This window comes from Oncorhynchus mykiss, chromosome 10 (genome assembly GCF_013265735.2).
Source record: "Oncorhynchus mykiss isolate Arlee chromosome 10, USDA_OmykA_1.1, whole genome shotgun sequence".
Taxonomy (NCBI): Eukaryota; Metazoa; Chordata; class Actinopteri; order Salmoniformes; family Salmonidae; genus Oncorhynchus; species Oncorhynchus mykiss.
Window position 1 is genome coordinate 49,998,523 of NC_048574.1, and position 16,512 is coordinate 50,015,034.

A 16,512-nucleotide genomic window follows, 5' to 3' on the forward strand; every position below is an offset into this window, starting at 1 on the left:
ATACGAGTTACCACACCCAGTCTCAGGGAGGGTTAACTCTGGGAATTCCCCTGGTATCTACTGAGTTAGGTAAATCGGCTTTAAGTTGTCTCGCACCTTATTTGTGGAACAATCTTCAAAAAAAATCTTACATTTGATGTTCTGGTGCCTCTAGGGCTTTTCAGAAAACTGACTGAGGACTTTATTACTGATGAGTGTGTTTGTTTTTTATGACCGTGTTTTTCTTTCTGCTTGCATTTAATATTTATATTTTGATGTGTGTATTTTCTGTCATTTATGTAATTCAGCGCTCATCTGTAAGAGACCTTGGTCTCAGTATGACTCCCTGATAAAATAAAGGTTAAATAAAATCAATCTTGTTTACTCTCTGTGGAGGGAATGGCTGCTGAGGGGCTTTCTGGTTTCATTGTGAGACAGAGGGGGTTACTGGGACAGAACAAATGAGAGTAATGTCACAGAGCATTGCTGTATACACACTGGGCATTCTTCTACAGGGGCTAAACAGATCCCACATTCTTTGCCTCCTTCCACTGTGTCAAATGTATTATTTATCAGGAGTATCAGTGAGAAAGTGGTGGTTCTGCATTCCTAGTTGGACACACATTAAGGAAATGATGTAGTCATGGTTTGCACTTCTCCTTATTCTTCTTCTTTCAACACATTTTACGATGTCCAAAGAAAGTCAGTCTGTACTGAAACAGATTTTTATCTGAGACTGATTTTATCTCCAATCCACTCCCTAATGTTTTTCACTCTCTTTCGCTGTCCCCCTCTTTTGTTATTTCTGTACCTACCCCTCCCTTTACTCTTCTCTCTCACACACACACTTTCTTCTCCTCCCTCTGCAATGGGTATCTGTATAGCACAACGTTGCTATATGACAATAGGGCAGTATAAACAAGTAGATGTTGTACTTGATGCCTGTAATCTGTGTCTGATTGTGTTAAGTAATCAAAGGGCCACTTCCCTCAAGCCCTGACATGTTGACATATCCGTATCCAGGCTACACCTTCACTGTAGCAATAGAAGCATAAGTTGAAGGAAAGTAGGGTGAGGGTGCAGCCTTTTCTGACATCACACAATTACATCATCACACATAAGATGTTTTTGTCCTATTCATGTCCCTCAGTGTTCAGGAAAAACAAGTTGTTAGACATTCTGTCTTTTTCTCTCTTCTTCTTTTTCTCACTCTGTCATATCCTCTTCTCACTGGCAGTCCGTTTTTGATGTCCGAGTGAGATTGTGAGCTCCTCTTCCATTCTGTCTCTATAACTCTCCTCTCTTGTTGGTTTGCTGTTTTGGTGGTGGTGACCCCTGTGTTAGACCATGGGAGATCCAATAGCTTTCTCCGTCCTAAACAAGAGACTGAGACCACAGTTCACTGCCATGGAACGCCTCTGCTACTCCCTGGACACACTGGAAGATGGATCACAGCGGCCTGGCACGGTCAGGGGTGGTTCAACCACACGGTCTACAATACTGAGGGATGTATCACAAACACAGGACGACTCAAGCTCGACCACTACCAAACCAGAGCAGGAGGATGTGGTAACAGAAGGGTTGATTTCCCTGACTGAAGAGGGGGACATCGGTCCTGAACCGTTGGCCATGCCTATGATCAATGATTGTTCAATGCTGTTCCTGACAGTAGAAGATGCTGGTCCTGATGGGTCTGGTGAGCTGGCCGTGGTCAGGGACAGTTTGACCGTAGCGAGTGACGGTCCAGATGGTTTGACCGTGGTCATTGAGGGAGACGGAGACGGTTCTGATGCAGTCAGTGAAGATAGGAGCACGTCCAGACGGAGCTACATAGATGGAATGTTACCCGACCTCATCAGGAGTGGACGACCGCTCAACAGACGCAGGACACTAGGGCCAGTCTCAGACACGGTGAGAGAGAGAGAGAGAGAGAGAAAGAGAGAGAGTGAGCAAGAGAACAAAAATGAGAGATTATGTTTGTGTGTGCTGTGAGGCCAGAAATGTGCATTCAATGTCATTCGATGCAGTAAATGTTATTTAAAATAATATAAAATAAAATTTAAAATAATATAATTAAAATATCTTGCACCAGGACATATCTTGCACTAGAACACAATGCACCTCGTTCACTACTAGCGTGCAATACTGTGTGATACGGTGCTATATAATGCTATCAGCTCATGGAGACAGGTTTGATTTGTGGCTGTGTATGGTTGCTAAAGGAGATATGTGGGAATATTGTTGTCTCTCTTTGAGCCCTTATCAAATCCAAATCAAATCAAAATATTAGTCACATGCGCCGAATACAACAGGTGTAGTGAAATGCTTACTTACAAGCCCGTAACCAACAATGCAGTTAAGAAAAATACCCCCCCAAAATAAGAGCAGCAGTAAAATAACAATAGCGAGGCTATATACAGGGTGTACCGGTGCAGAGTCAATGTGCAGGGGCACCGTTTAGTGGAGGTAATTGTAGTAATATGTACATGTAGGTAGAGTTATTAAAGTGACTATGCATAGATAATAACAGAAAGTAGCAGCAGCGTAAACGAGGGAGGGGGGGGGGCAATGCAAACAGTCTGGGTAGCCATTTGATTAGATGTTCAGGAGTCTTATGGCTTGGGGGTAGAAGCTGTTTAGAAGCCTCTTGGACCTAGACTTGGCGCTCCGGTTCCGCTTGCCATGTGGTAGCTGAGGGAACGGTCTATGACTAGGGTGGCTGGAGTCTTTGACAATATTCAGGGCCCTCCTCTGACACCGTCTGGTATAGAGGTCCTGAATGGTAGGTAACTTGGCCCCAGTAATGTACTGGGCCATACGCACTACCCTCTGTCGTGCCTTCCAGTCGGAGCAGTTACCATACCAGGCAGTGATGCAACCCGTCAGGAGTGAGGCCCCTTGTGTGTGTGCATGTACATATACAGTACCAATCAAAAGTTTAGACACATCTACTCATTCAAGGGTTAAAAAATAAATAATACATTGTTGAATAATAGTGAAGACATCAAAACTATGAAAAAAGACATGGAATCATGGAGTAACCAAGAAAGTAAAACAAATCACACTCTTGGCATTCTCTCAACCAGCTTCATGAGGAATGCTTTTCCAACTGTCTTGAAAGAGTTTCCACATATGCTGTGCACCTGTTGGCTGCTTTTCCTTCACTCTGCGGTCCAAATCATCCCAAACCATCTTAATTGGGTTGAGGTTGGGTGATTGTGGAGGCCAGGTCATCTGATGCAGCACTCCATCACTCTTCTTCTTGGACAAATAGCCCTTACGCAGCCTGTAGGTGAGTTAGGTCATTGTCCTGCTGAAAAAAATGAATGATAGTCCCACTAAGCACAAACCAGATGGGATGGTGTATCCATGCAGAATCCTTTGGTAACCATGCTGGTTAATTGTTCCTTGAATTCTAAATAAATCACAGACAGTGTCACCAGCAAAGCACCCCCACACCATCACACCTCCTCCTCCATGCTTCACGTTGGGAACCACACATCCGGAGATAATCCGTTCATCTACTCCGAGTCTCACAAAGACATGACGGTTGGAACCAAAAATCTCAGATTTGGACTCATCAGATCAAGGGACAAATTTCCACCAGTCGAATGTCCATTGCTTGTGTTTCTTGAAACCATTCAAGTTTATTCTTCTTATTGCTGTCCTTCAGTAGTGGTTTCTTTGCAGCAATCCGGCCATGTCGGCCTGATTCATGCAGTCTCCTCTGAACAGTTGATGTTGAGATGTGTCTGTTACTTAAACTCTGTGAAGCATTTATTTGGGCTGCAATTTCTAAGGCTGGAAACTCTAATGAACTGCAGCAGAGGTAACTCTGGGTCTACCTTTCCTGTGCCGGTTCTTATGAGAGCCATTTTCATCATAGCGCTTGATGGTTCTTGCCTCTGCACTTGAAGAAACTTTCCAAGTTTTCCGCATTGACTGACCTTCATGTCTTGAAGTAATGATATATAATTTCTCTTTGCTTATTTGAGCTGTTCTTGCCGTAATATGGCCTTAATCATATACCAAATAAGGCTATCTTCTGTATACCACCCCTACCTTGTCAAAACACAACTGATTGGGTCAAACGCATTAAGAAGGAAAGAAATTCCACAAATTAACTTTTAACAAGGCACACCTGTTAATTGAAATGCATTCCAAGTGGCAACCTCATGAAGCTGGTTGAGAGAATGCCGAGAGTGTGCAAAGCTGTCATTAAGGCAAAGGGTGGCTATTTGAAGAATCTCAAATGTAAAATATATTTTGATTTGCTTAACACTTTTTTAGTTACTACATGATTCCATATGTGTTATTTCATAGTTTCGATGTCTTTACTATTATTATACAATGTAGAACATAGTAAAAATTAAGAAAAACCCTGGAAGGAGTGTGTCCATGTGTATGTCCATGTCCATCTGTATGTTTGTATGCAAATGTGTGTGTGTGTGTGTGTGTGTGTGTGTGTGTGTGTGTGTGTGTGTGTGTGTGTGTGTGTGTGTGTGTGTGTGTGTGTGTGTGTGTGTGTGTGTGTGTGTGTGTGTGTGTGTGTGTGTGTGTGTGATGAGCTGTTATACGCCTATCTAGTACAACACGATTTCTCAATCTCTGATATTTCACTCAGGAATCTGGATTAGCAGGGTTTCTTTTTACCACTGTGTCCAAGTTTTTTTAAGAGAAAGGTTGTGTACATGTGCATGTGTGTGTGTGTGCATCGTTAAAGGTAGTGTCTCGGGAGGTGGTTTGTGCATATGTCTGTGTGTTTGCATGTAACACTGTGTCTGTGTATGTCTAGTTGAAGTGAAAAGTGAAATTCTTGTAGGAAGTTGATTAACGTGCTTCTTTACATATGTGCTTCTGTGTGTTTAGTTGAAGGAGGTGCGTCGGGAGGTGGAGCTATCTCGGAGGCGCAGTCTGAAGCTGAAGGCTCAGGTGGATAAACTACAGGAGAACAGAGAGGGACCGGGATGGAGTCAACACAGAGCGAAGGTAACGTGCACACACATTTCAGATACAGTCAAGCTTTCAGAGCATTCAAGCAGAACAAGATGTTTCAAAGGTAATTTCAAAGGCATAAGGCCTGGTCATACAATCATTGAAACAGAAACAAAAACAGTGTTATATATAGAGGTTGAATAACAACAAGACACACACAACAATAGGGCTTGAATGGATTATGTTGATAACTGTATGGGAAAGGAGTATGTCTTACTGCACACTAGGAATGAATCATTTTGGTTTGTGGAGCACATCACCTTTAGAAGTCTGTGTGTATGTTGAACTATCTTCCCCTCTTTCAATCAAATGTATTTATAAAGCCCTTCTTACATCAGCTGATGTCACAAAGTGCTGTACAGAAACCCAGCTTAAAACCCCAAACAGCAAGCAATGCGGTGTAGAAGCACAGTGGCTAGGAAAAACTCCCTAGAAAGGCCAGAACCTAGGAAGAAACCTGAAAAAGGAACCAGGCTATGAGGGGTGGCCAGTCCTCTTCTGCCTGTGCCGGGTGGAGATTATAACAGAACATGGCCAAGATGTTCAAATGTTCATAGATGACCAGCAGGGTCAAATAATAATAATCACAGTGGTTGTAGAGGGTGCAACAGGTCAGCACCTTAGGAGTAAATGTCAGCTTTTCATAGCTGATCATTCAGAGTATCTCTACCGCTCCTGCTGTCTCTAGAGAGTGGAAAACAGCAGGTCTGGGACAAGGTACCACGTCCGGTGAACAGGTCAGGATTCCATTGCTGCAGGCAGAACAGTTGAAACTGGAGCAGCAGCACGACCAGGTGGACTTGGGACAGCAAGGAGTCATCAGGCCAGGTAGTCCTGAGGCATGGTCCTAGGGATCAGGTCCTCCGAGAGAGAGAGAGAAAGAAAGAAAAAAAAGAGAATTAGAGAGAGCATACTTAAATTCACACAGTACTCTGGATAAGACAGGAGAAATAATCCAGACATATCAGACTGACCCTAGCCCCCCGACACAAACAGCAGCATAAATACTAGAGGCTGAGACAGGAGGGGTCGGTAGACACTGTGGCCCCGTCCGACGATACCCCTTGACAGGGCCAAGCAGGCAGGATATAACCCCACCCACTTCTAGCCCACAAAGACCTCCCCCACAGCACAACCAAAGGGGAGGCGCCAAACCGGACAGGAAGATTACATCAGTGACTCGACCCACTCAAGTGACACACCCCTCCTAGGGATTTTTTATTTATTTCACCTTAATTTAACCAGGTAGGCCAGTTGAGAACAAGTTGTCATTTACAACGGCGACCTGGCCAAGATGAAGCAAAGCAGTGTGACAATAAACAACAACACAGTGGGATAAACAAAAATACAGTCAATAACACAATAGAAAAATCTATATACAATGTGTGCAAATGGACCTCCCTTATCTTACCTCATTTGCACACACTGCATATAGACTTTTTCTACTGTATTATTGACTGTATGTTTATTTATTCCATGTGTAACTCTATGTTGTTGTATGTGACGAACTGCTTTGCTTTATCTTGGTCAGGTCGCAGTTGTAAATGAGAACTTGTTCTCAACTAGCCTAGCTGGTTAAATAAAAGGTGAAATCAAATTTAAAAAACATCACCAAGAGGTCAAATATATAGTGAAAACAATAGTGGTCATAAAATCATTTATAGCACGGCTTTTGATGATCCTTGGTTGGGGTCTGAGCAGATTATTTGTTGCGATTGAAAAGTAATAAAATGGTGGTCCGATAGTTCAGGATTATGAGGAAAAACATTAAGATCCACCACATTTATTCCATGGGACAAAACTAGGTTCAGAGTATGACTGTGGCAGTGAGTAGGTCCAGAAACATGTTGGTGATGGCTCTGAAAGCCTTTTGGAGTGGGTCTGTGGACTTTTCCAATTGAATATTAAAGTCACCAAAAATTTGAATATTATCTGCCATGACTACAAGGTCCGATAGGAATTCAGGGAACTCAGCGAAGAACGCTGTATATGGCCCAGGAGGCCTGTAGGCTGCATAGATTTCATGACTAGAAGCTCAAAAGACAAAAAAAAGCCTTTTTTTTTTGTAAATTTAAATTTGCTATAGTAAATGTTAGCAACACCTCCGCCTTTGCGAGATGTGTGGGGGATATGGACATTAGTGTAACCAGGAGGAGAGGCCTCATTTAGCACAGTATATTCATCAGGCTTAAGCCATGTTTCATTCAGGCCAATTACATCAACATTATAAATAGTGATTAGTTCATTGACTAGCTGCCTTGGAAGTGAGGGATCTAAGATTAATGTAGCCCTATTTTGAGATGTGAGATATCACAATATCTTTCAATAATGGCAGGAATGGAGGAGGTCTTTATTCTAGTGAGATTGCTAAAGCGAACACCACCATGTTTAGTTTTGCCCAACCTAGATCGAGGCAGAGACACGGTCTCAATGGGGATAGCTGAGCTGACTACACTGACTGTACTAGTGGCAGACTCCACTAAGAGGCAGACAGCCTGCTGCCTGGCCTGCATCCTCTCATTGTGAAACTAGTGGAGTTAGAGCGCTGTATAAGTTCGTAGATAAGATGAGAGCACCCCTCCACCTAGAATGGAGTCCGTCACTCCTCAACAGGCCAGGCTTGGTCCTGTTTGTGGGTGAATCCCAGAAAGAAGGCCAATTATCTACAAATGCTATCTTTTGGGAGGGGCAGAAAAAAGTTTCCAACCAGCGATTGAGTTATGAGACTCTGCTGTAGAGCTCATCACTCCCCTTAACTGAGAGGGGGCCAGAGACAATTACTCAATGCCGACACATCTTTCTATCTGACCACTCTCTCTCTCTCCCCCCTCTCTCTACCCCCAACCCCTCCCTCGCTACCCCTATCTCTGCAGGTTACAGAGGAGGTTCACTCCATTCTGAGGTTGTTGCTTCCTTTGACAGAGTCCAGCCCAGTAGAACCCTCTGTTCAGGAGAACAGTCTGGATACAGCACTGGTTCTGCTGCAGAACGTGGCACGCAAACTAGCATTGAACCACACAGCACAGGTGAGTCTTAACTAGCACTGAGTCACACAGCACAGGGTGAGTCTAAACTAGCTCACAAGTCTCAGCCACACAGTACAGTTGAGCTCAGACTATATTTTGAGGAGTTGCAACCTGATTGTCAAAACAATAAAATGTATTTAAGTTTTTGGGTTCCAAAATATTTCCTCCAACTTGTTCTTAGTGAATGTGTCCCAGGCTTATGACACAGTCTTGCACTCATACAGTCATACCTCCCAGGGGAGTTTAAATCGCATCAGAATATATCAGCAAACAATTTAGGCAGAAGAACCATCGATATCAAGAAATCAGTGGTGGCTGCTCAGAGGAAGGGGAGGACCGTCCCCCTCAGGGAATTTCATAAAAATTGAAAAACTTTTTTTTAGATAAAGCTATACTAAATATGTTCAAGTCTCCTAATAATTGATAAAAACACATTGTTTTGCAATGAAGGTCTACAGTAGCCTCAACAGCACTCTGTAGGGTAGAACCATGGTGTAGCCGGAGGACAGCTAGCTCCTCCTCTGGGTACATTGACTTCAATACAAAACCAATGAAGGCTCGTGGTTCTCACCCTCTTCTATCGACTTACACAGTAATTATTACATCTTCCAGAGTATGTCCTCCAACCGATCAAGTAACATTTTATTTGGAATACAACAGGTGTGTAGATCTTACATTGAAATGCTTACTTACAAGCACTTAACCAACAAGAATATATCTAAAAACAAAACGTATGAGAGCTCTTGCAGCATGAACTGACATGTTGTCCACCCAATCGAAGGATCAAATAATAAGTATACTGTAGTACTGAAAGCATAAGCTACAGCTAGCTAGGACAGCATTGCATAACATGTGGTGAGTAGTTGACTCTAAGAGATAGAAAGACAATAGTTGAACAGTTTTGAACAAATTCATTTCTTAAAAAATAAAGGAGAAGTAAGAGCGAGAGAAAGAGTCATTTTGTTTCAGTTTTACAAATGCAGCTTTCTAGTTAATAAGCCTGGAACCCCCCTCTGATTGACAATGGGATTCGATAAACTATTATCGTCCGTTGCTATATCAACGGTGTGATGACCTAATGATTGGACGTTTGGAGATCATTACAGTGTAAAATACGTTCTTTTCATCATCGCTATGCATCGCTCATCGCTATGCGAACAAGGCTGATTTCCGCGATATTTTGGGCACCTTCCTAACATAATAACACGAAATCCATGTCTTAAAACATTGCTACATTTCGGAAATGGCAAAGACAACGTGTAATCTGCGTGACACATTAAAGTTATTTACTTTACACATCAGGAAAACAGCTTATTTCCACTCCATATGCAAATCTGTTTGATTCATACACTGGCTTGTCTGGCTGTCATGTTTATTTTAACCTTCCCTTATCTACACTGAAATAATATAATTTCAGTAATCCTCTATTATGATTAAAAAAAATATATATATATATATATCGCATAGCTCATTAGTACACCCTTGTGGTTGAATATATATGTAACTTTTGCAGGTCCTACGATACAACAATGAATAATGTGGAACAAATAAATACCACCAAAGGATACCTTACAATTTACAATAATGAACACCTTGTGAAACAGCTGTGAAAACCAACCTGGCATTATTTAAGATTTTAATACATAAACTTACATCGTTTTTGGTACAGTTGTGTCATTAATTTATTTTCACAGATTTGTTGTGCACTCACATGGCAACGATAGACTAAAATACTAAATTCTGGTGTGTGGAATGCAGAGGAGGTGGTTGCTGTGTGGGTGGGAGGTTCTGCCTGTCACTTGTTCTCAACAGGCAGCCAGTCTCAGAAGGGGGTCTTGAAGAGGGAGACTGCAAAGTCCAGGCAATGCTGCCCTCTTTGTTCTGAGTGTTTGCAGTGCTAGTGTTTTTAGTTAGTCTGTGCATCTCACATATTATGTGCCCAGTATGATAGAGCAAGAAAACCTTCTTAGCAGATAATGACAACAACAGTAGCTGTAGATGATGTAATGAAAAAGGACATCATGTGCCATGGTGAAAAAACTTTGATGGGCTTCAACTCCGGCACCACAGTCTTTGCTCTCTCAAACTTCTGGCAGGCTAGACAGGGTACTGACCTTTAAGCAAAAAGTGACAAATTGAAACATTGTGTGCTCTCTGATATGACATTCATTGAAATCATAATAATTTCTGATATAATAGAATATGATTGATAAACAAAAGGTTATTTCACTTGCCCATGATTTTGGCAATCATGCGCTTCACTCTGAAATGGTCACCATGCATCTCGGTCAGCACGGTCAGAGTGGCCTCCTTCTCCTCCTTAGCAAAAATCACCCTCCTGTGTGGCTGGCCATCCTTCCCCCGTAGGTACATGTGATTGCCTAACAAGTTTGAAGAGAAGAGTTGTTGAAATACTCAAGTCTAAGTACATTTGCACTGCTGTCTTTCTCTCTGTCTTCCACTCTCTTTCCACCTCTCTCTCCCTATTTCATCCTTTCTTTCTCCCCCCCATTGTCTGTCTAGCAAAGATACCTAGTCATGGGCATTTGGAATTACCATAATTGCTTACACCTATTCATTTGATTGATCAGGTTTAACGTATAGCTAGACACCTCAATATGACAGACATAACTATATCAGTGGAGGCTGCTAAGGGGAGAACGGCTCATAATAATGGCTGGAATGGAGTCAATAGAATGGTATCAACCACATGGAAACCACATGTTTGATACCATTCCATTTACTCCATTTCAGACATTATTATGAGCCATCATCCCCTCAGCAGCCTCCACTGAACTATATGTATAGCTAGCAACTAGTTAACGTTAGATGGAATATGGTTGTCCATACGAAATCCGTCCAGTTATCTAATAGAAGTTAACTGCTTAACGTTACCCTGAATTGTGAATTTCTCTGCATGCTGCGCCTCTTGCTGAGATCAGTGCTGTCTTCATAGTACTTTGCCTAGTTGGAAAGATAAAATAAAATCTCCTCAAGGGATGCCATTGAAGTGCAACTACATACAAACAGAAAGCTGCAATAACAGTTACAGTAGCTTGCAAGCTAGCTAGCTAATGTTAGCTAAATAAAACTGTCTGGCTAGCTAGCTGGCTACTGTAGCTGGCTAGCTGACTAGGCAGGCTGAGTTATATAAGTACAGTAGCTAGCAACGTCAATCTAAAAACAGCTTAAAATATTTATTCCTATATAACAATATTTGCGTATATAAAGACAAATAGATGGTAAACAAAGTGTTTTCTTTCCAGTCGTTTCGGTCCTCTGAAGCAGCAGGTCGTCACCGTCAAAAACACCGTCCTTGGAGAACAATTCTGACCTAATAATTTTGTTCGGACTGAGCGAGCATTTATGCAGTGAAATAGAACTGCCCGCATCCTCCTTCCTTCGTGACCACTACGAGGTAAAATAGAGCCAAGCAACCAGCATAGCAGTGGACTCTTGGTTCATTACGTAATCCGGTCAAAATGTTTCAAGTTCTAGTAACAGCCCTAGCAACAGAAGCTTGAACTTATCGAATTCTATTGTGACGCAGAGGGGGACACAATTTGGCCGGGGGACACAATTTGGCCGGGGGACACACACAGCCTACATCGTCGTTACCATATTAGCTAAAGTAACGTCATAGTCAACATGGATAATATAACCAACGTGTTAATAAACCCACTACAATCATGTAGTAACGTTACAGTCTATAGTCAGTAAGCAGTTTATGCAGTAACACTATCATGCCAAAGCATGATAGTGTTACTGCATAAACTGCTTACTGACTATAGACTGTAACGTTACTACATGATTGTAGTGGGTTTATTAACACGTTGGTTATATTATCCATGTTGACTATGACGTTACTTTAGCTAATATGGTAACGACGATGTAGGCTGTGTGTAGCGGTTATGATATGATGTGGCTTGGAAAGTTTTTTTTGCCTGGTCAGATAGAGCTGATGTGTTGTCAATTGAAGTCCACAAATGAAGGGAAAAGGTGAGAGGAGTAGAGCTCATAGATGCAAGAATGAATACAATGGGGCTCCTATGAAAGTGAGCTGTGTTTACGTGTGATCAGGGGTGTATTCATTTCGCCAATTCTGTTGAAAAAAATGTTTCTTTAACAAAAGCAAACAGAATGAAACTGGGATAAACATAGCTGCACCTTTACTCGTTTGCAACTGTTGGAATAATGATTACACCCTGGCTAGATGCAGGCAAGAGTGTGCAAGGTGGTCCTGAATGTGTCACTTCAAATGTTTCTCTCGACCTGTTTGTATCTACGTTGTAAACTTTTATTCATAGGCTAGGTTGTAGCAACCTCATGATGGGCATAGGGAAAATTTTAGTATCAATGTTATATTGAACTGGGTGAATGGAATATGAATGACAGTCATCACATTTGCTGTAATAGAAATAAGGCCATGCTCAAGAAATGAATAAATTGTCCTCAATTGTCTTAAAAGGCACCGACTTCCACTGCAAAAACACAATTTTATCTCAATGTCCGTATGAATGTCAATTAAACAAACTTCCTTTCTTTCCCTACCACTCTTTCCTTTTGGCTTAACAAGGATTCCAAGTCCGGGGATCGTAGAGAAAATGATGTGGATGGCAGTGCTGTTCTACAACAGGCACTACAGGACAGAGACGATGCCTTGGAGAAGTGAGTGTACACATACACACGAATATGCATGCATGCAGACACACATGGCTCACACACTTAACACGCACGCACGCACACACCATGGCAAAGAGAGTTGTCAATACTGCTCGTCTAAAAGAGGGATCTGCATCGTTCCAGTAAAGGAATGAGACTTTGATGGGTTTTTTTCCACTTCCTGTTGAACAGGAAGAAGGCCATGGAGGCGGAGCTTCTTCGCAGTAAGACAGAGATGATGTTACTTAACAACCAGCTGCTGGAGGCCGTGCAGAAAAGACTGGAGCTCGCTTTGGAAGTAGAGGACTGGAAGGTACTTAGAGAGAGAGAGAGACAGAGACAGAGAGAGAGTGATGAGGGAGGGGGAGAAGAAGGTACTGAGAGAGATGGAGGGAGAGAGGGAGGGAGGGAGATGGACGAGGGAAGAGGGGAAAGAATGAGTAAGGAGGGGAGAGAGGGAGGAGAAGCACGAGGGGAGGAAGGGTAGGGAGAGAGCAGAAGAGCCAGAGAGGGGATGGAGTTATGGATATCGTTCTGTAGATACAGTGGATATACTGTAGAGTGAAGAGGAAAGATGAGAGAGATAGTTGAAAGAAAAAGGTGAAAGAGTGCTTGAGTAATGTGAGCAGAGAGAGAATATAGAGAGAGAGAGTAGAGAGAGAGTCACAGTCTATGGGAAGGGAAAAAGGGATATGTCTGAGACATACAGTACGAACATGTTACTGTGGAAAACAAGCTCTCAGTAATCAGGGGAAAATAGCAAATTACCCATGGTTTAACACCAGTGTTGGGGAGTGGTGAACTACATTTAGTTCAACAAGTAATTTCATACGATTTTATAATTCTAATATTAGTGTTTTCAGTGGTTAATAACTTTTTTTTGCCATGTAGTGGTGTAGCTAAATACTGGAACTAGACAACTTTTTTTTTGCAAATTTAAAAAAAAAATATGGGTGAACTAGGCAAGAATGTCCTTTCTCTTTTGGCATCTCACTTGAAAAAACTTTTGTGTGCCTATTTCTCACTTGTTGAGTTCAGTAGGCTAAATGACACATTCTGTTGACATCTGACTTCTTTTAGTGTGACGTAATTAATGGGTAGCTTGGTAAATACGGTATATTTTCAGAGTAGCTTTCCCAACACACACACACACACACACACACACACACACACACACACACACACACACACACACACACACACACACACACACACACACACACACACACACACACACACACACACACACGGCTACGTCAACAACCCTCCGACTTTACTCCATCCCTTCTTCAGTCGGGAGTTGCACATATGTGTCAGGGCAGCAGCAACACAGGTTGTTTAGACTCTAGGTTAGATGATTATGAATATTATATTATGAAGTTATCATTTAAGAATTCAAGAGCATTGAAGATAAAGCACCTGTCCCTGTGCACGGTCCTGCATGGGTATGAAATACACGTACATTATTTACACGGTGTAGTGCATCCAGCCGGTACATATCACCAGCTGGTGTCCTAGCATGACACTGTAGTAATAGAGCCTGGGGCCTCAGGGGCCATCTGGTGAGAGACCAGCTCCCTCTAGTGGTGCAATAGAACATGATATTATATTACCGTCTTGGGGACAGTAGACCACTGATCTAGCAACAGCGGTCTTATTCTTTCCAATGATCATAACCAGTTATGAATTAGGGGACAGAGTTGATTCCAGGTCAGAATAAACTAAAAACACAAGTAGTCAGAATATATACCAAGTTGTACCAAGTTTGGTGTTTAAGGGGTAGAAGTTGCAGCGTTGGGCAAAAAAAGATGAACAATAGAAATACAATTACAATACTGGAATACCATGATGAGATGAATAAAAATGTCCCTTTATCAGGACGATGTCCAGATGATCCTCCAGCAACAGCTCCGGAGCCAGCAACAACAGGCAGCAGAACAAGCCCAGAGGAAGCCGTCCCGTCTGGGGCTGCTGAGGAGGACCAACAGACCCCCCCTCCAGAGGCCAGCCTCTACCCCCTTGACCTACACCACTGGACAGGTTCCCGTTAGTACCCGCGTCCCTTCCCCCTCTCCCACCCCCCAATGTACCCCTGTCACCTGGAGGGACAGGCTGAAAAGGGGGAAGGTGGGTCGTCATAGTGGCCAGGATGCAGAGCAGGCATTGCAGGCATCGCGGTCGTCGAGCGGCAGCAGACTGGAGGAGGGGTTTCATACCATAGACTTATAATAACACATCATACACAAAATCATATGCATTTAAGGGAGGGATACAACTCATATCTATGTACTGTATTTACTGGTAACTACTGATCAATCTTTCTAACTGTGGATTCTTACTGGGAGAGATACATTGAGCTGATAGTGAGTCACAAGCAGATTCATTCATCCAATCTACTAGTACTGTGCACCGCTCTGATCTGTTTGGCTTTAGGAAAATATTTTCCAGACAATTCTGTCCATTGGTGCCTGGATACTACATTTGGGTTGGAGATTTTCCCTCCAACTCTAGGCATACATTTTCTATTGTAATGACAAGCAGTCATGTTGACTGTAACACGTGTCTCTGATTAAAGGGGCAATCCTTAGTTGCTAGGGCAACATACATTTTTGGACTTAGAAATGAATGATATCTACCCATTGATTCTTGAAGAATATAACATATAAATGCATATCAATGCCTAATGAGCTTAGTTCAACTGTCATACTCCATCAGAACCCAAAATATAAGCTTGTTTTACTCCAATGTTTGTAAACATAAATGTAAACAAACAGGGCCAATTGCAACCACTGATGGCCACTAGATTATCGCCAGCCGATTATCGCCAGCCGATCTCTCGTTAAACAATCAATACATGCAAAAATGTATGTTGCTGTAGCAAATAAGGATTGACCCTTTAATCAGACTAAGAGATTGGAGAATGAATCTGCTTGTGACTGTGTATCTAACCAGAGGGTGAAATTGAGAGGTGGCACCACAGGTTCAAAAGTGGTGTGGCACTGGTCAGGTAAAACTCTGGGCCCTATTCGTAGGCTATGATAAAACATTATTATTATAGATAGAACAGATGAAAAGGGAAGCTATGAATAGGGCTGGAGTTTTTCTTGTCAGGACATGTGAATTGGAAACACTCCTGGCCTAAGGTGAATCAAACCCTTTCAAACTCCTACAAACCTTGTTATTGTTCATTCTGAAGCCTTTATGTATGGCAGAGTTACATTTAGCACTATACACAGTATAATTTGTAACAAGGCAGGGTTACATTTAATATTATACACAGTAGAATTTGTAACAATGTTTTTTTTTATGTGTAAGTCATAAAACCACTAACCTTGTGTCATTGTCCTGGTCTCCATCTGGGCCACCAGAGGTTGGATCCCTGCTTCTCACTGTTGGAACTGATTGCCTGTAAAATCCATATTGTCAATCATTAAATCAACTACTTTAAACATTTTTATTGAAAATGATATTCCCCTTTTCATGAAGTAGATGTTATTGACTGTCACTCATTCTATTGCACTCAATTCTAACCAAACCTGCGTTATCAGTTCATATCAGTAGGTGTCACTGTGCACGAAAAGACTGACGCCATGATGGCTGACTGTCTCTGTATTTGTGAAAGCTATGGTGGTGCTAGAATCCATCAATTCTATTTTTCTGCATAAGCCATCCAACTGTTCTGTTGGACAAATGTGTTATATTGTCTCAGTAGACTGCTCTGTGGGATAATTTCTAGGGGTTTACTTTTAAGTCAGTGAAATTTGCTCCACAAATATGTTTCAATAATCACCAGCAGTGGAAATAGGATAATATATAATACATTACTGGACTAACAAACTGGCTGGCTGAC

The 16,512-nt window shown here is 42.1% G+C and overlaps 1 protein-coding gene across 1 annotated transcript; it reads left to right on the forward strand.

Moving 5' to 3' along the window:
- Positions 1 to 1,122: 1,122 nt before the first annotated feature.
- Positions 1,123 to 16,115, forward strand: LOC110534204. Its single transcript, XM_021618924.2, has 6 exons — positions 1,123 to 1,890; positions 4,849 to 4,968; positions 7,848 to 8,000; positions 12,577 to 12,668; positions 12,855 to 12,975; positions 14,541 to 16,115. Exons 1-6 carry the CDS (start codon positions 1,327 to 1,329, stop codon positions 14,889 to 14,891), a joined length of 1,401 nt encoding a protein of 466 aa, XP_021474599.1. The 5' UTR covers positions 1,123 to 1,326; the 3' UTR covers positions 14,892 to 16,115.
- Positions 16,116 to 16,512: the final 397 nt, after the last annotated feature.